Source organism: Python bivittatus, unplaced genomic scaffold, assembly GCF_059951505.1.
Source record: "Python bivittatus isolate LINGU-HERP-01145 unplaced genomic scaffold, Pbiv_v1 ctg000250_np1212, whole genome shotgun sequence".
In the NCBI taxonomy this organism is placed as follows: Eukaryota; Metazoa; Chordata; class Lepidosauria; order Squamata; family Pythonidae; genus Python; species Python bivittatus.
Genome location: NW_028277057.1, coordinates 2,188,481 through 2,207,418, shown reverse-complemented (window position 1 = coordinate 2,207,418; position 18,938 = coordinate 2,188,481). Strand labels below are relative to the sequence as shown.

Sequence of the window (18,938 nt, the reverse complement as noted above, 5' to 3'; positions counted from 1 at the left end):
ATCCTGTCCAGCTTCTAGGTACATATTAAGTTTATGAGGTCTTAGTTATGGTACTCTGCTTTTTGACATATTCTGGGTGCCATTTTTCCCACTTTTAAACATGTTGCATTTATACTGTTTTCATACACATTCTTTTATTCTAGTGATTGTCATGTTTATAATTTGGACTGATTGGTTTAGTTTAGAAAACTAAATCACTTTTGAGATTTTTTTTAAATAGGGAGTGGTATACAAATATTTTAAACAAAACGTTATTATAGATTTCTGTATTCTTGCTGTGGTGATTGTTATATTTTGCATCTGCCAAATTACTGTTTATATACCACTTTGTAACAGCATAGCTCTGTAAACAGGTAAAACAAAAGTAACAGTCAGATTGTTTTAAATAAATAAAGCACTATTTGGGACTAGGAGCTTTCTTTCACTTTCTACTTCAAACTTCATTTTAGAGCCGGGACTTCTATCCTTGAAGCCTGCGTGCCGAGAATCCGATGTTGGGCTCGGCTTCGTGGCTGAAAACGGCAAACCGGCCCATGAAAACTACCATTCCTAGCCAAAAGGGATCCAACAAGAGTCAGCATCTTTTCTTTCAAGTCTGGCAGCAAGAAAGAGGACAGGAGGTGGACATTGTGGAATCTGAAAAGAGAACTGAAAGGTAACTGGGAGCAACATAAATTATGTCTTAAGGAAGGACTGGGGTTCCTTTGTATACTCTGTTGTTTCTTTGAAGACTGTTTCCTCTTGTAGCAGGTAATGAATGTTAAACTGGTCTAAAAGTTACAGTTTATGATATACCTTAAGTTCAGTCAGTAGTTAAACACTAATATCCTTGTCTTTTATCAGTTTATTAAAATGTTTGATTGGGCTGTTGCTTTTGGTTTTATTCTGCATGGAAAGTTGCCATGCAATATAAATCTGAACATCACTTAATGTTTAAAATAGGGCTGGTTTATTATACAGTGAAGATGCTCCTTTACTGAACATGGGAAGAAGTTGGTGTTTTAAAAAAAACCTGATAGAATGTTGTTTCAAAGATTTTTGTTTCGGAAAAGCTCTTCTAAATGGCTTATTGTACTATGTTGTCTAGCCTATTGTGCTTTATTTAACAAACCATGGTTGGAAAAAATCACAATTTACTGTGGTATGTGAAACAAACCAGTATACTGTGGAATTGAATCTAGCAGCACTCCTAAGCCTCCAGAAGCATTTCTCATGAATAAATTGTACTCTTAATCTAAATATTAGTGAAGCCTTTTTTTAAAAAACACAGTTTTGCTTCTAGTTAGATCAATATAGTAGCTTAAAAACCCAGCTCACATGCCAGATTTTGGAACCAGGATCATTGAGGACTAGTACAACTATTTGATTCTTGTGGTTGTAATCTGCAAATACTCTGGTGATTACCACTGAAGCTTTTTTACAAATAAATATTATGGTTACCACATGTCATATTTTCTTGGTTTTCCCTTGACAATTATATTTTGTCTTTTCTTGTCTCTCCCCAATCCCTGGATAGGTGACATTTAACTTGAAGATGGGAGGTGGAGAAAGATTCAGTGTTCCATCTGTCCAGTCCAGAAATGCTACCAAGGGCCATCAACAACTGAATAATAGAAAAAAGAGTAAAGATCAGAATTCCCATATGAAGAAAATTCACAAGAAAGAGAGGGGACATGGATGCAGCCCATCATCTGTAGCATGGCAGGCCATGCACAATGAAGGAAAAAACACAGTGCATTTCCAAACCAACCAGACTTGGAATCCAGCTTTAGCCCACTCGCTTTTCATGCCTCAAACCAACCAAAACTACGCCGGAGCAAAATTCAGTGAGCCGCCATCCCCGAGTGTTCTTCCTAAGCCACCAAGCCACTGGGTAACTGTTTCATTTAACCCTGCTGATAAAGAAATCATGACTTTTCAACTTAAGACTTTGCTTAAAGTACAGGCTTAAGTTCCAGAGAAAATGACACTTCATAATTTCAAATTTCAGTATGAGTCCATTTTGGGTTCCGGAATTCAAACAGAGGCACAGCATACAGAATTAAATTAGCACTTTGGAAAGTAGTTGAATTGTATATGACAGTGAAAGATCATTCCTTGGAAATACTATAGTTAATCGTTCACTTTTTGGGGTTACTGAGCACTGTATCCATTTTTATGTGCTATAGATGCACTGTTAAAATAATTAGGTAGCCTAGACCAAATCTCAGCCATTGTTCTGTATACAAATTGTACTGGATAATTAAATTTTAGTTTTCTCCCTCTTCTGAAAGTGTGCTTGACAGAATGTCTTTTGGGGTGTAGTAATACAAGCCAAACAAATTTCCAACAACCACAATGTAATATAATTGGAAAATATAATTATTTCCTGTACTGTGAAATTCTGTAGGTATTCAAAATCAGTAACTTGTTTTTTGAGCTCTTACCTAAAATTGTTGTAAAAAGCAACTTGGTTTGCTCAAGTAACTCATTTATCTGTCATTAAACTGGTGGTTTAGGCAGGCAAATATCCTTTCAAAGGCTTGTGACTTGAAATATAAATACTTGCCTTTGAAATGTCAATCTATGTAAACACTTAATTATGAAAATAATTGGCATGCAATTAATCTGTAGCTCTTATACAATCCTTATAATGCATTGAACATTGATACCCAACAAATGTGCCAACTTGAATGTTTTCAATGACTGGTAACTGCCAAAAGCTTCTAGTGTCTTTTTCTTCGGTGAATTTCATTAAGTTGTTTTTGATACTCATTCTGTATGTTTTGCATCATTTCCTGAAACTGAACTGCTAAGGCCAGTGTGTAATAGGGTAATCTGTTATATGAACTTGTTTAAAGAATTTTGACACCTGTAAAAACATCTTTTATGGAGGGAAGGAAGAGCCATGTAAATAAATGTAAAACTTGTAGCATATGTAAATTTATTATGGGCTTTCCTGCCAAAATGAAATATTTTTAGTACAAAACTGCTGAATGTAAAAAAAGCCATGTTAAATACATGGCATGATTTTTTTTATAAAAAAATTGTTAAAAAAAACCTTAAAAGCACATATCTATGCCATTGCACTTGAGTATCAGTGAGAGTATGTGCTCAGCTTGTGTTTGTTTAGATGATAAATTGGATTTAACTTGGTAGAAAGAACCTTTTCTTTTTAATGGTTAAAATGTTTTTGGAAGTTTAAGGGCGCAATCCAGTTCCTGTTTAATGCAGGGGCAAAATTCTTGCTAATTCAGTAAATGATCTTGCACTCTTAGATTTCAGTCCTAATATACTTTGTTGAAAGCAAATCTTGTTTTAATCAAATACTCAAGTGTTTTTGGGACTGGGCTGTAAGGCTGCATTTCAGTGAAACCTCAACTCCTGCGCAATACTGGAACTGTTGCATACAAGTTGTATTGCACCCTCTGATGGTTGCTTTCATTTTGGATGTATAAAGTAACTTTAGCAAAGACAAATTATTAGAAGTTGCAGTGTCCAAAATGCCAAAACCCCATCTTGTATTTGTCAAGATATATAATAATCAAGGGTTTTACAAGTATTTGTTTTTAAACTATGTATTATATTGTAGCACTTAGCTGTTTTATATGCGGTCACTTGTTAAAGAGAAGTATTTCATTATATACCTTTAGAATTTTTTTTGTTTTGTGTCTGAACTCTTCTTAGAAGCAGCAGCTTTAGAATTTGGTAGAATTTCAGATGTGTTAGGCACTATGTATCTTGGTGAAAATAGATTATGTAAATAGATTATGTAAACTAAAACATTATACATAACAAATGTATAATGATGCTAAATTTCCAACAATAGTAATGAAACATTTAATTGCCTTGAAAGATGGGTTTTTTTAAAAAAAATTCTTAGGGATATTTGGCTGTACATTGTTGCACATTTTAGCTACTTATATATTCAAAATGTTTTAGCAACCATCAAAATATTTAAAATATTCCCAAATAAAACAGATTGGACAACTTGCTCAAAATATTACACCTTATGCCCCAAATGTATCCCAGACATTTGAAAATCATTGTTGTATCCCAGATGTAATTTTGATATTCTAAATTCTATGCTTGACATACTTAGATATGAATTTGAAACAAAATTTAAATAAAAATCCTTAACCTTTTCTCCCCAGTAATGTGTTGGCTTGCTACTTATTTATAGTATTTTTATTCTTTTCAAACTAAAAAAGCATGTATAGTGAGCACTAAAGGACGTCTTGCCCATAGACCTAAACTAAAGCTATAAGAGGAAGTTGAAGAGGAAAAAAGCATGTGTGCATCAATTCAGTTTTAATATGAACAGCTGCAGACAATTGGAGAGTAACCCAGTGGGGGTTTGTTTCTTTCAATAGGCACCTTTAGATAGAAGAATGGAATTTTTGCTTGTAAAGCAGAGGCTTTAACATTGAGCTGTGAATCAAGATATTAAAAAATGAAAACTACAGATGTGATAAAATATTTGCTGTTGGGTGGTAAGTGGGTTATGACCAGCTATATCTAATGACTATTCTTGGGAACAAATTCAAAGTTTCCCTTGTACAACATTACTGGATTACTCTGGACATGTTGAACCAAAGAAGCTTAAGAGAAACTATTTGTACTGTTTAAAGGAATCTATTTTAATCTGACTCATTTGGCTGCGTGGATTTAAATTCTACTTTAAGCTGATTACAGTATGAAATATATCTGCTGCATAAGAATGACTCATACAAAAAATGGGTGAACCACCAAGCATTTTTTTTTTCAGTTAGAAAAATAGGCAAATTAGTTGGCTATATTGACATATGGCTGAGATGGTTTTTAAAAAATTAAAATATTCATAAACAGTTTAGCTGTTTTGCAGCCCAGGTATCTTGTACAAACACCAGCAATAGCAATATATTCAGTTCAAGTCAAAACAATATGGTCTTCTGGCAAGACAAAACTGGATGTCTTGTTCTGGATATCAAAAAATTGACATGGCTATTTAGAGCATGAGATGTTTTTCACGCCTTCCTCCTGATTGAGGGGAGCTTCCATTGGCCTATAATTTCATTTCAGGATTTAAAAGTATGTTTGAAACAGATGAAATTTAATATTTTTGTGAAAGAGCCAAAATTAATAAATAGCGCACAATAAATGTGTGCAAGGCCCCACCTCCTTTTCATTACTGTATTATTCTGGGCTTTTGAGGTGGTGGTTTTGTTTCTTATGTTCACCACTCAGAATGACAACTGGCGAGATGAGTGGCTACACAAACCAATAAAATGTTTACATAACTGATTCAGGATTTAATCTCTGAGACAGAATTTGTTCTGGCACAACATAAACTATTTTATTCTTCTAGGTATGTCTTTCTCATTGGCAATGAAGCTCTGAAATAATTACTGCTGCTATATTGAACAAGCAGCGTGGGTTTTCCCCCTCTTTAAATATGATCCCTCCCCAAACAATACTAGTTAAAACTACAATAGAGAATTCTGTATTTTTACTTCCTTTTTTATTATAGTTTGTATGCTAGATTTACAGCAAGCAGAATATAAGCTGGATTCTCCTAATCAAAACAGTGATGTCTTAAAGTAGTACCTGGTATTTAAAAAAACATATAAAAATACCTTTTTGGAAGCCTCTATAAGAAAGGAAATATAAAGTTTATTTCCACAACTTTCCTCTGACCAGAGCTGCACAGTAACACTACAATTTTACACTTTGTTTTAAACTATACATTAGGGAGAACTACAAAAAATAATGTAAGCAATAAATGATTGCATAGCAGGACATTAACTTTTAATATTAAACAAAAATTAGAAAGGCTATCAAATATACAAAGATTCTAGAATCACTCCTTCAGCACATTGAATAACCAGTGTTTTAAAAGCCATCTTTACTCCTGAGTGGCTTACTGTATTTGAATAGCTGGAACTTAAATCTGAAACTAGTTCTCTACAGAGACAAAGAGCTCACCAATAAATTTTCCTGCTAAACAGAAGTAGGGGACCTTTAATGATGGATACTGATTTTCATACTTCCAACAGAAAAGTTATGTTCTTAATACAATATAATGTTCTTCCAGAGAATACTTTGAGATTATGCCATGGCAACTTTCCATAGTCTAGATAATGTCACAACAAACAAAAACAAATAAGTCTCAATATACAATGAATAACCCTCCTGATCTGAAGAGAAAGTTAGATTTGATGTATATGTTTATACTTTGTTTATCACTTCCATTTAGAGACAGTGCTAAAGAAACCCCAGGGCACTATATAGATATGCAAACTACTTATAAAGTCATTGGTGTTGAGGTTTAGTTTATGCATGGTACACACTAATCTGAGATGTTTTATCTGAATTTAATGGAGCAAAAAAAACCTTAAGGAATTTGCTCACTAAATTTTAAAGTACACCACACTGCGAATGAACATTTACCTAATGATTTAACTGAGTATTTCATATTTGGAGGTTAACAAATTAGGAAAAAGCACCTGGATCTTGAGAAATCCACAGTACACCCTTGTGAGTAATTTCTGCTCTAATTTGTTCTCAGAACCACCACTGCAGAGTTCGTTAGTAAGTGTTTCAATATCTTTCAGATGCCCAAAGAACCAACCACTTTGGTACAACTGTCCATGGCAAGCAACCCTTTTTGAGTCTTGACGTTTTTAGCTCATAGCAGTCACTATTGCAAAACGACTGCTCAATCTGCCAGCTGTACAGCAGAAATTAAGCAACAGTGTAAACTGTGATGATCAAGATACCATTGATATTTGAAGCATAAAACCATACTTTTTTTACAAAAATATACATAGAAACACAAGAACCTTAGTAGCTGCCCAAGACATTTAACAAAGTGGACTCTCTTGTGTAAGATTCTCTGTACTGTATTTTTTTAATAGTAGTAATTGCCTGCTCCAGGGATAACTAACAAAATTATTTTAAAGCAATGTTGCAACATCATAACTCAACTGTTTATCTAGATGATACATGCCTAAAAAACAAAGTACATTGGTTAGTGGCCACTGGACTTGGGACTAGCCCATGATCTGGATCTGGATTTTGATCTGGATCTGGATTTTGATCTAGATCTAGACTGCGATCTTGACTGAGATTTGGATCTAGCTGATTCTTTTTTCCTTGATTCTTTTTCATATCTTGAGCTGGACTTATAATGTGCCTTAGAATCCATTTTAGAGTTGCCTCTAGATTTAGTGCGAGATGTAGACCTAGACCGTGATTTAGCCTTCATTTCTTTTTTGGCTGGTGACTTAGATCGTGATCTTGAATTGGACTTTGACCTTGAAAAAGATGTGTTACGGTGTCTGAACCTATCAGAAAGAGGAAGATAATACATTTGAATATGGTCAAGCTCGTTAAGTGTTGTATTATCTCACATTAAAATGGCTTATTGTTGCAGGCACAGGCTTTTCTGATTTTGAATGTGTTATATAAAAGAATGTTTACCTATCATTATCTGAACGACTTCTGCTACGGCGATGTCTTCCAGCAGGTCTACTGCTAAAAAGGTACATGAGAAAAAGTAAACAGTGGCATATACCTTTAGAATTACTCACACACCCCCAACTAAAGATTCTTGAGTTGCAATATTTCTTTTTTCTTCAAGGATGCACTATTTCTGATAGTTCATGCAAGGTATAACAACGTCCATGCATGTTACTGCTAAGGTGACTTGGAATCTAGGTGTCAGACAGTCAATGAGTTTCTTCTTCATTACAGGGCAGCATAGGTCAAGCTAAGTACAACACTTACTTTCTAGGACTATAAGATCTGCGATAGCTGTAATCAAAAGAACGGCTTCTTGACCTCCTTTCATAGCTGCGACTTCTTGAACGCCTGTATCTGTCATAATCATCGTAACGAGATGAGCTGTACACATTTCTTCCTTCCTTAGCTTTCATTTGGTTTGGTGCTGTAGGGAAAAAATGAACAGTTCTTTATTAAATGTTAGTACCTGATGCAATGATGCCTCATTTATTTGTCTTCTGTAGACGCTGGATACTGAAAACCTAACTAGGATTGGTTTTGAACACATTTAAGTGGGTTTCATCTCTCCATTTCTTCTCAATCCAGAAAAAGCTTAGCACAGCTTTTAACAGACTGAAATCAACAGAGAACTTGCATTATTTACACTAACTCCTTTTCTTACTGATCTGTAAGCTAACTTGTGCTTATTTTTTAACCTTAATATTCCATATTAGACTTCAGTAACTGTACATAGAGGGTAGAAGCTCTTGCCTATAATTTATTCTGCTCTGCTTTTCCATTCTTTTGAGTTCCCTAAAACAACTGCAGTCTATTTCTCTTTGCAAACCTGTCTCTTATCACCTTTTCCCACAAGCTATTTTCAAATCTTTGTCTTCTGTATCCATGTTGCTTTTCTCTCCCAATAAACCCTCACAACCTGCTCTCTCTATTCACTATTTATTGTGTTACTTTTCCATACTTCACTTTCCTCTCCAGAGTTAGCTATGTAAAATTTTTTGTTGGGAGAGCACACAAGAGTTCTTCACATTCTTCACAGTATTTTTGGTTAACACGTCTTTACCTCCTGACTTAAGGGTTGTTTTTACTGGAATTATTTTTTATCTTTGCAAGCTAGAATAATGTGCAGTATCAAACCGTATTAAAGAGATCTTTGTTTAGCTGACTTTCCATGCAGCAGATAAAAAAATGCATAAAATTCCACTCTGTTTTGTTGTACAGTTGCTTCTCACTTTATGTGACTCAACAAACATGACTTTGCCAGGATTGTGCCAATAACTGTTTCTCTGAGTTCTTGTAAACTCGTGTTTGTGTTATCAGTAATAGTACCCAGCCACCTTGTGTTCTCTCAGCCTTTTTGATTGCCTTCAAATTTTCCAGGCGTTGGATCTTCAGTGACTGTTACCTATTCTATGTGCCCAAAATATCTAAGCTTTAGTTTCATTATTCCAGTAAGCTGCCTGGTTTTCCTTCATATACTATTAAACGAGTAGTTATTCTCAGTATTTTTCACCAACAGTGAGATCCAAAAGTATTTATTTATGAAATTTGTCCCCCGCCCATCTCCCCCCAATGGGGGACTCTATGCATTTTGCTTTATTCAGCCTTTCTGATGGTCCAGCCACTGTAACCATCTTTGTGAATTTCTGAATCTAGAAAGCTAGTTACTTCAACCTGTCCACATCTTTGCATTGGGTTGGTACTGGAGACTGCATAATCTCCTCGTACTCATGAGCTGCTTTGACTGTTAGGGCAAATATTGAGAAATAGAAAAGGATCTCCCTTCCCTGCTTGTTTCTTATCTGGCCTAATGCCAGTTATGAGTATTATCTATCTTTAAAAGACAAAAGTGAACTTTTAATCGGTCTCTTCTGCTTCTCTGTTTTCAAGATGTAGAAGTGAGGATTTACTATCCGAAATCCAACTTTTACTTCAAATATAATGAATATATGTTAGCATTTATTGGCAGCTGGGCTAGGTTCATACTCTATACTCAATACAACTATATATTGGAAGCTTTTTTTTTGTTTTTTAAAAAATATACCTGCTGATATTTAATTCCTTCGTGTGCTTTTATCACTCTGCATATGCTCAGAACAGGTCCTCTAACAATGGCTCCTGTTGAATTCATATCTACAACCATATTGCTTGGCAACATCATTTTTATTTTTCTAATATTGAGCAGAAGACCTAACCCTGCCCCCTTCATTTTCCTTAAGCTTCCCTTGCTTCTAGCCACCAGTGATATCATTAGCATATTTGAGATTGCTGAGGTTTTCTCAGTAATCTTAATTCCAATTTCTTTGTTCTAATCCAGCATGTGCTTTGATATATCTGCATATAAATTAAATCAGTACAGTGAATGTATACAACTTAGCACACTCCTTGGTCAATTTTGAACTATTTAGTTGCTCCACACTCCATTATGTTGTTTCCTGGTCATCATCCAAATTTTTCAATTTAGCAAATGAGGTAGCCCAGTATGCCTGTGTATTTAAAGGCTATCCACTCCAAATTTGTGTCTTGCACAATTAGAAACCTTTACATAATCAATAATGCATAAATATACATTTTTGGGGAACTCCCTTGCCTTTTCCATTACCTATTTAAATGTAGCAATGTAAGCTCAGGTACCCCTGCCTCTTCTGAATCCAGCTTGTACATCTGACAGTTTCATGTACTGTTGAAGTCTGAACTGCAGAATCTCAAGCTTTATCTTACTACCACGTTAATCAAATGCAGCTGTTGGCAGTTTGAGCAGATTTTAGCACTGCCCGACTTTGGTACTGGAATACAAATTGATCTTTTTCAGGCCCTTGCCAGCTGCTGAAGTTTCCATACTGCTTACAAACACAAGTAACACTAACTGTAACTGAACAAACTTCTCCATCTTTGCTTGCAAGGCATATAGACCATTGTTTCCCAAGCGTAGTAATTTCCTGATGTGTGTCTTTCAGTACTCAGAATTCCTCAGCCAGCAGTCACTGCTGAGAATTCTGGGAGTTGAAGTCCATACGCCTGAAAGTTGCCAAGCTTGGGAACACTGATACAATTTTGAATGTAAAGGACAAGAGATTTATTTATTTAAGAAAATTACCCAAACCAAGGGAAACTTGATAAAAACAAAGAAGAGATCACAAAATCAATTATACATATGAAGGTCTGATAATTGAACTAGAGCCAGACATTCTGGAAAGTGAACTTAAATAGGCCACAGAAAATATCGCTAACAAGAGTTGGAGAAATACTATCAGAACCGTTTAAAAATTATACAGGGCGATAAAATCCTCCTTACTATTTTAAGCAGGTATAGCACTTGCTTACACAGTATACAGTCAATTTGACTTCAGTTTTGTTCATTTCCATTTTATGCATGTGTGAAACCTGATTCTAATGTAATAAACACTGTTTTAACTTCATTAGTTTGTTAAATTGAGAGTTTATTGTAAGTTCATTATTTTTTGCTGCTACTTTATTGTTTTATCACTTTGATAGACTTTTAGTCAAATACACATAATTTTCACTGAATCTCCATTATTTTCACATCTTACATCTTATTATATGATTCTAATTTCCCATGGTATGTAATTTAAATTCACTTCAGTTGTTAATTGAGGAAACAACAAATTTTGCCTATGGATTCCCAATCATTTTATATTTTAAAATATCAGATTTTAAATCAAGCCCACTGTTTAACATCACAGATTCCACATACATTGTCCTAAAGATTTTAAACTTCCTCCCTGCTTGTGGACCCAGATGCAAAGGTTATAGACCAGAAAACATCTTGGACCCGCTCCAAGTTTCAAAGTATCCATAACCAATCCAAAAATAAAAACACAAATACTCATTTTGAACTGCTTTGCATTTGGAATTCTGTTTTGAAGTTGAAACACTTCCAGAATGCTCCAAATAGCCTGTTTCACAAAGGGTTGGAATTTTTTTTTTTACTCTTACACTTTGCATATCCCTAATAAAAACTATTCTCAGTCAGATCAAGTACAAGTAATTCTCGCTTAATGACTGCCCTGTTTAGCAACTGTTTGAAGTTACGACAGTGCTGAAAAAGTAGCTTTACAATTGGTCCTTGCACTTACGACCCTTGCAGTGTCCCCACAGTCACATGATTGAGATTTGGGCACTTTGCAACTGGTTTTTGACAGTCAATGGAGAAGCCAGCAGTGAAATAGCAAGTTATTGTCATGTGATGTCTCACTTAACAACCAACACTGATTCACTTAACGGCCACATCACTTAGTGACAGAGATGCAGGTCCCAATTGTGGCCATTAAGCAAGAACTACTTGTATTTTAATAATCTAGCATTTTGCTTTTTCAATGGCCAGCTGTCTACAAAAAGCCTGCAACAGGACATTAGTGCAACTATCTTTCTCATATTGACTTGCAACAGGTATTTAGAGGAACAGTATCTCTCTAATATTTCTTATAAGCAGCAAGCACTGAGTTTTAAATTGCACGGATTTCTCTAATCCTCTTATATAGCCAATCAAACTGTTGGCCATCATTACATTTGTTTTGCAAATTCTTATTTGTGTGAATTATCATTCAACCTCATTGGATGAATCTGGATCTGGAATTTAGAATCAACTTTTCTGAAATTGTTATAAATTTATTCTATTCCTTGTGCAAGCCTTTTCTGGGGCCTCCTTCTTCCTTGGATGAACTTTTTAACAACCAGTCTTAGATATTCTCTTTAACTGCAGCAGTCCTCTATAATCTGGTACTGATCAAACTGCTGAAAAAATTGGGAATGAAGCACCTAAACCTGAAACCTATGCAAGCAGGTAAATGTTTCTTCATTTTGTTGAAAAGCAGGTATAATCAGTTGAAGGCATTTTCAACTCCAGTTTAAAAAAAATCTGTAATAGCTCTGATTACATGGGCACATCCATTATGCTTCCAAGGTAAATGTATAGAAACGGCTTGCTACTGCTTTATTCTGGATGGTTTTTGACCTCCTAGTCTAGCCAGAGCCCTGGGGTTTCCTTGTGGTCTCCAATACAAGCAATAACCAAATTAGACCCTGTTTTACTTTTTCTGAGATTAGCCAAGGTTGACTAGGTACTGCCACTATTTCCTGTATTCTGGATTCAGACAGCTCATCATCAGGAGAAAGATGTTTGTTAAATGAGGCAATCTGTTGCACATGACTGGTTCATATCTCAAACCAATATCCATGGTAGCTGAATGACATATGTAGAATTGCGCTAAATGGATATAAAAAGATTAATAATACCAGGTGAAGGACAATCTTGCCACTCATCAATAGGAGATAATGTGTGATGGAATGTATCTATGAAGGGGGAAGTGATGTGATGGAATGCAATGGAGTAGCAAGTTCTCAGGAAGCGGGGAGCAAGACAAGAGACAGCAGTCTGGAGCAGGAGCATCAGAAGAGGAAGCGATTTAGGATAGCCACTCCCTAGAATCTCCCAGGGTATATCCACTAGGTTAGAGTAGTACAGATTTAGTCTGGCAAGATTCTGTCTATACGGTGTAAGCAATAAAGGAACTGAACTTGGATGGACTGTTTCCCTCTTGTTCTTGGGCTGGGCCTGACATACTGTTTAGTTATATCTATACAGGTAGTCCTTGACTTACGACAACTCGTTCAGCAACTGTTCAAAGTTATGGCGGTCCTGAACGGACTTACAAAGTTACGGCGGTCCTGAACGGACTTACAAAGTTACAGCCACTGCAGTGCCCCCATGGTCACATGATCAAATTTTAGGCAGTTGGCAGCCCGCCTGCACTTATGACCACAGGAGCACTTCAACTTCCCCCACTTGCCTATCTCCCCCCCATCTATGCACTGGCCAAATGTTCTGACAAACTTAAGTTAAATATAAATACAGTACATACTTTTCCGATCTCCTTGAGCAAACTGGATTTCTATTTGGCGGCCACAAATCCACTTCCGGTCCAAATTATGAAGGGCATCTTCAGCATCCCGGACATCTTCAAATGTGCTAGATGTTAAGGTACTTGGGAGTTTGAGGTATTTGCAGCTATATATCTAGTAAATTTTTGCTTTTCTACAATGCCATTTCACCCTTGTAACTAACCTGTCCTCATTTTTTGTATGTTCTTTGTTATGACAAAGATTAGCTGACATTAGTAATGTCAATTTGCATTTGCCTCAAATCAAATTTCAATTTAAAAAACTGGATTCTTAACTAATGTCATATTTCATTTACCAATGTTTTAAAAAAATCTCCCCCTGAAATATTGTTTTTCTTAGAGAGCTTTAATACAGTAGCAGTGTAGCGTTTTCCACATGAAGCTAGTATTAAAATTAATGCTTTTGTTTTCAATGATTGATTTAAAAGATAAATCACTGCAAAGTTATATAAAATTTTATGATGAAGATATATGGTGGAAAATTAAGCTCAAGTTACATATTGCAAAACCCTAAGTGAGCTAAATTGATTATTTGTCCCTATATGTCAATATACAAATGTCCTATTCAGCAGTCAAATTCCACCTTATTACAGATATTCTCATCTCAAATCAGGAATGATTGGTTGAAATTGTAGTTCCCAATGAAATGCACAGATATCACGGATATTTAGCAAATTATTACAGGGCCTATAGCTAAACTAAATCAGAAAAAAAAAAAAGTATTGGTTAACCACTTACACAACCAGCAAGAGGACAGGTCTTATTCTGTAGGATACATCAGGTAAGGCTCCTTTTATCTTGCCACCAGTCAACTTCATCTTGACCTTTAACTCTTTAAGTGCTTGTCAGAAGGACTTGAGATGCTTGGTCAAAAGTGACAGATGGCTTTATCTTTACACTTTGAAAAACAACCTTTTCCCCCATTTGTAGATAAAGCGAAGCTTTGTCTCCCATTATGGCTTGTCCTTCTTCCAGCTTTTCTTTATCTTTTCTTTTCCCAAACTTTCCCTTCTCTTCAAGCCTGATCCTTAAGAGGTCTTTGGCTTGTCTACTTGCCTTAATTCTTGAACTCTACTCTAAAGGTTCTTTCATGCTTTCTCTTTGGGGTCGCCATTACTGTACAGCTTTACACTCTGAGGCAACAACAGAGGACAGTAAATTAGGGGACAATAATCAGTGCAAGAATTTTCACCTTTTATACAAATCTGTTTTTGATCAAATTACTCCAGTTTCTATGAAGATAAACAATAAAATATCAGCCACATTTTGCTAAGCATTAAGAACACGTTTACTAGAAATGCCCAATATGCTGAACTGCAATGATAAACTTTGGAGGCAGCAGCAAAGGCCATTTCCATATTAAAAGCACAAGTCTAAATATGAAGCCTGTGATAACACAATACATTATTGATTATAGTTTAAGTTTTCAAATCATGGAAATTTGTTAACGCATTAATCTTTTGGGGAATGGAACACACAACATATTACAAATAACACAAGAAAACAGCTTTGTCATTTAGGTTTGTTACCTCATACACAAACGTGAATTTCAAACTTCAACACCCCTCTCACCAATCAGTCATCTGAAGAAAGGATATTGAACATAAGCAAATCCTCTTGGACGGCGGGTATAGAAATCCAGGGGTACATATACATCAACTATTGGACCATATCGACCAAATTCCCGGCGTAAGTCTTCAGACCTGCAATAAGACTTAATGTTTGTTTGTGTTCACAAATTAGAAAACAGAGTTGAAATTCACATGTCTATACGTGTAAATACTTATCTAACCAAATCAAACCATATGAAACTGAGGGTACATCCCACTGATTTGTTACAGAGTAAATATGAACTAAGCTGTAAACTTTCCCTTGCCATTTTGTAACAAGAATCCAGTTTTTAATAAAATGTAGCAATACTTAATAACACTTAATCATATACCAATCATGTTAAATGTTACTAAGAATGAAAGCTTTTGAGACAATACATTCCATAATGTAAATGGCAATCAACCAGAGATATGCAAAAGTTATTGCACAAACCATCCTGTGCACAGAACAGCTGATTTCAGGTGGTTTGTGACTGAACTGAAACCTGCATGTCTGGTCTGGAAACAAGTGGCTGGACTTCCATGCACAAAATGAACTGAGGTTTGGAACAAAACGTATTTTTCATTTTGTGCACACTCCTACAAACCATAATAAAATAATAGGCTGTATGTCTTCATGCACTAAACTCTAATAACGCGGGATCTGATCATTTTTTTAGATGCAAATAACACTGGGGAGAAAAGTAGAATTTCTGTAGATTTCATGTAATTTCTGAAGTTCTCAAGTCTTAGGAAGGGGAAGTAGAGAAGAATCTGAGATTGGTGAGATTGGCCCTCACTCTTCTGACCTTCTGGAAGAGCGTTAAGAGCTTATGCCAACTAGCTTGGGGATCCAATGGGGTTTGCAGCACTGGGGGTGGCTGGTGACTTGAGGATTCTTTCCCCATCTTTTAACTTTGTTTTTGTAAGTTTTTTACTGTTTTTATGGTTTTTATTTGTGAGCTGCCTAGAGTCACTTATATAGTGAGATGAGCGGTGTATAAATTTGATTTATAAATAAATAAAATGAATAAATCTGGGAAAATGTAAATTAAGCAAAATTTTAAGAAAAAAATGGTAGGTTTGGAATGTGCTATAACTGGAATTATAAATAAGTAGAAAGGGACCATTTTAATGGGGCTAAATTCAAATAAAGTAATGGATATAGCAAAAATGCAGAAATGTTTTGCAGAAATGAACAAAAAATTACTGTTCAAACAAATGCTTAAAAAAAGGAAGGGAAGCAGCCAGAAACTCAGACAAGGGGGAAAAAAAAAAAAAAGAGGAGCGAAAGTTTTTAAATGCTCTTGTAACCCCCTCATAATCTCTCAAAATGCAGAATGGTTTCATCATTTTACTAACTGACACGATCTTCCTGATTTCACGCTCTATTCTTTGTACGTCTTCTTTGGCGCCAAAAAGAGAAGTTAGAAAATACACAAATGAAACGAGCACGAAGTGGCCTATTTCACGGCGGCGCGCCTCAGATCGCAGCCCCGTGAGGGCTCCCGTGGGGACCCGCCCGCCCCGCACTTTTTGCGGTCTTCTGCCCCGCCGGGAGGAACAACGGAGACTCTGAAGAACGGGTAAGGAAACCACAGGGCAGGAAGGGCATCCGGAAGGCCTCCAGCAGCCCTGCCCGGAGCAAAGGGGTGCCTAGGGATCCCACCCGAACCTGCCCCAAGCGCAAGGCCGAGGCGCGGGGAACAGCGAGGCAGTCAAGCCCCCGGTCGCGCTTCAGGCCCACAGCGCCCTTCCTTCCCCGCCTCCCTTGCTTAAACACACCTGGTGTCGTCGGCCACGTTTCGCACAAACAGCGAGGTGTTGGGCGGCCGCAAGTAGCGAGACATGGTTCTTCCGGGGGGGGGAGGGAAGCGGCCCGCCGGGTAGACGCGAAGGCCGAGGCCGAGAGATGAAGCGGGCCTGAGGAGAAAGAGACACGCAGGGAACGACTCGGCGCAACCGCCTTGTGGCGAACTCTCGCGAGAGTCGGGCCGCGCGCACCAGTGGCGGGCGGGAAGGCGTCTCGCGCTCACAATAGGCGAGCGAGATGCCGGGTGCCTGCGCTCTGGCCCGCCACAGTTGTACAGAGGCACCGCCCCCCGCCTCGTGTCTCGCGTTATTTGCCGAGCGGTTGCGGTCGGACACGCCTGCGCGGTCGGTTCGGCTCCTGTTTTCCCGCCTTTGGCGCGCGGGCGAGACTCGGGATGGGTGGTTGTCCGTAAGTGGGGTGGGTGTGATCCTTTGGGGGGGGTTGCAGAAATAAAATAGTTTAAAAGCGTGTTTGGAAATGCTCTTGGTAATTTGGTTTGTTAGGCTGCGTGTTGTAAAAATAAGAGTGTCCGTAAGACACGGGAAGAACAGAGTCGTGTTAGTCTAAGGCAATGTTTCTCAACCTTGGCCACTTTAAGATGCGTGGACTTCAATTCCCAAGCTGGCTGGGGAATTCTGGGAGCTGAAGTCCACACATATTAAAACAGGCTGGCTGGGGAATTCTGGGAGTTGAAGCACATCTTACAGATGCCAAGGTTGAGAAACGCTGGTCTGTGGTGACAAATCAGGAGGAGTCTGGTAACGCCTTTTCCAGCTAACATATTTTGTTAAAGGGCGTAAGATTTTGTGAGCTGCAACTCACTTCACTGGGTGTATGGAGGGGCTAAGCTTGATGTAGGATTTAAATTGGGATGAAGTGGGAGGGAAGGGAGTGGAAGACAGATGGGTGGTGCAGATGCAGGAACAGATTACAAGTACCTGCTGAATAAAGAATTGTAATGTGTTATCCCATTGTTTTTAGTTGGAAAAGGTGGTACCTGACTTTTAGAAGCTCTCTGTACTGTTTCATTCCCTCAGCTTACATTGCTTGCCTCTCCTCACTTGTCCGTGAGATGTGATTCAGTTTTAGAAATACTTAGACTGCATATGGTCAGATATACTTGGTCTATCTCTCAAATAACTTGTGCCCTTAAATCCTATTAGTTAATACTGTCCTGGTTGGTGCAACATCCCCAAGCAGTGCTTTGTTTGGTTTTGGCTTAGAATATTCAATAAACCCAGCAGGTTGTAGATTATTCAGTAAACTGATTAAGTGCTATAATGTGATATGTAAACTAACAAATTGTATTCACACAACATGCTTAAATCTCCCTGACCACAGAGTTAAAAATTTCCATTTTCCCCTGGATGTTGGGGAAGAGAATTGCTCTTTTAACTGATTTGTGCCGATTTTATTCATTTCATTTATTTGATTTATATAAACAGATCTGATGGAACAGATAGAGACAACTGGAGAGAGGCAGTCCCTCAAATACCCTCTCCCCATGCCGGGAAGGCCTTTATAGGTGACAACCAGCACCTTGAAGCCTGTGCTGCTTGTGAAACAGGTGTAACATGGTAACATGGCTCACAACACTATATTCTGGATGAACTCCAGATATTCAAGGGCACCCTATTACAGTAGTCCACTTGACAGTTAACCAAAGCATGAGTGACAGTGTGCAGTGCTGCCTGATCCAGGAAAGGGTACAATTGGTACACAACAGGAAGTTGTGTAAAAGCCCTCCTGGCCATGGCTGCCACCTGCTCCTCCAACAGGAGCTGCAAGTCCAGGAGGCTCTAAATTATTCATCAGTTTTGACTGAGGCAGTACAACACCATCCAGAAGTAGAGAGAGAAAATCACCAGATGGCTTGGGGTCACAAATTGTAAATCATAATTAAAGATAAAGATGGATGGTCATAATGATCTGGTTTCACATAATGGTTTAAGCCCAAATCAAATATGCCACATGCCTAGCTGTTTGAATCCAGCTACATTTTGGGTGTTCAAAGTCCCAAAATTATGACATTGTCCTGGTTTTGATTTAATGTGTGATCCCAGCCAGTTTTGTCTGTAAACCAAATGATGTATGAACTCTTATTTGTGGCTTGGTTAACTGTGTGAAAGCAAATCT

At 37.3% G+C, this 18,938-nt stretch overlaps 2 protein-coding genes across 3 annotated transcripts; one reads left to right on the top strand and one right to left on the bottom strand.

Moving 5' to 3' along the window:
- Window positions 1–1,466: 1,466 nt before the first annotated feature.
- SRSF10 (serine and arginine rich splicing factor 10) lies at window positions 1,467–17,010 on the bottom strand. 2 transcript variants are annotated; one of them, XM_025164010.2, is made up of 6 exons: window positions 16,775–17,008; window positions 14,999–15,103; window positions 13,362–13,465; window positions 7,747–7,906; window positions 7,441–7,494; window positions 1,467–1,603 (listed from the first exon to the last, which is right to left on the bottom strand). In XM_025164010.2, the coding sequence occupies exons 1-6, from the start codon at window positions 16,837–16,839 to the stop codon at window positions 1,597–1,599; spliced, it is 495 nt and encodes a 164-aa protein (XP_025019778.2). In that variant the 5' UTR covers window positions 16,840–17,008; the 3' UTR covers window positions 1,467–1,596. The 2 variants fall into 2 exon arrangements, with proteins under 2 accessions (XP_025019778.2, XP_007424134.2); XM_007424072.3 differs by lacking the exon at window positions 1,467–1,603 and adding an exon at window positions 5,745–7,304 and having other exon boundaries at window positions 16,775–17,010.
- Window positions 1,535–4,132, top strand: PNRC2 (proline rich nuclear receptor coactivator 2). Its single transcript, XM_007424071.4, has one exon. It carries the CDS (start codon window positions 1,535–1,537, stop codon window positions 1,949–1,951), a length of 417 nt encoding a protein of 138 aa, XP_007424133.1. The 3' UTR covers window positions 1,952–4,132.
- Window positions 17,011–18,938: the final 1,928 nt, after the last annotated feature.

Coding starts and splice junctions, on each gene's coding strand:
- PNRC2 (XM_007424071.4), top strand. CDS start 1,535: ATGGGAGGTGGAGAAAGATTCAGTGTTCCATCTGTCCAGTCCAGAAAT.
- SRSF10 (XM_007424072.3), bottom strand. CDS start 16,839: ATGTCTCGCTACTTGCGGCCGCCCAACACCTCGCTGTTTGTGCGAAAC. Junction 13,466..14,998: donor AGAGGATTTGCTTATGTTCA/ATATCCTTTCTT, acceptor AACATCTAGCAC/ATTTGAAGATGTCCGGGATG. Junction 7,907..13,361: donor TGCTCAAGGAGATCGGAAAA/GTATGTACTGTA, acceptor TTTTCCCTACAG/CACCAAACCAAATGAAAGCT.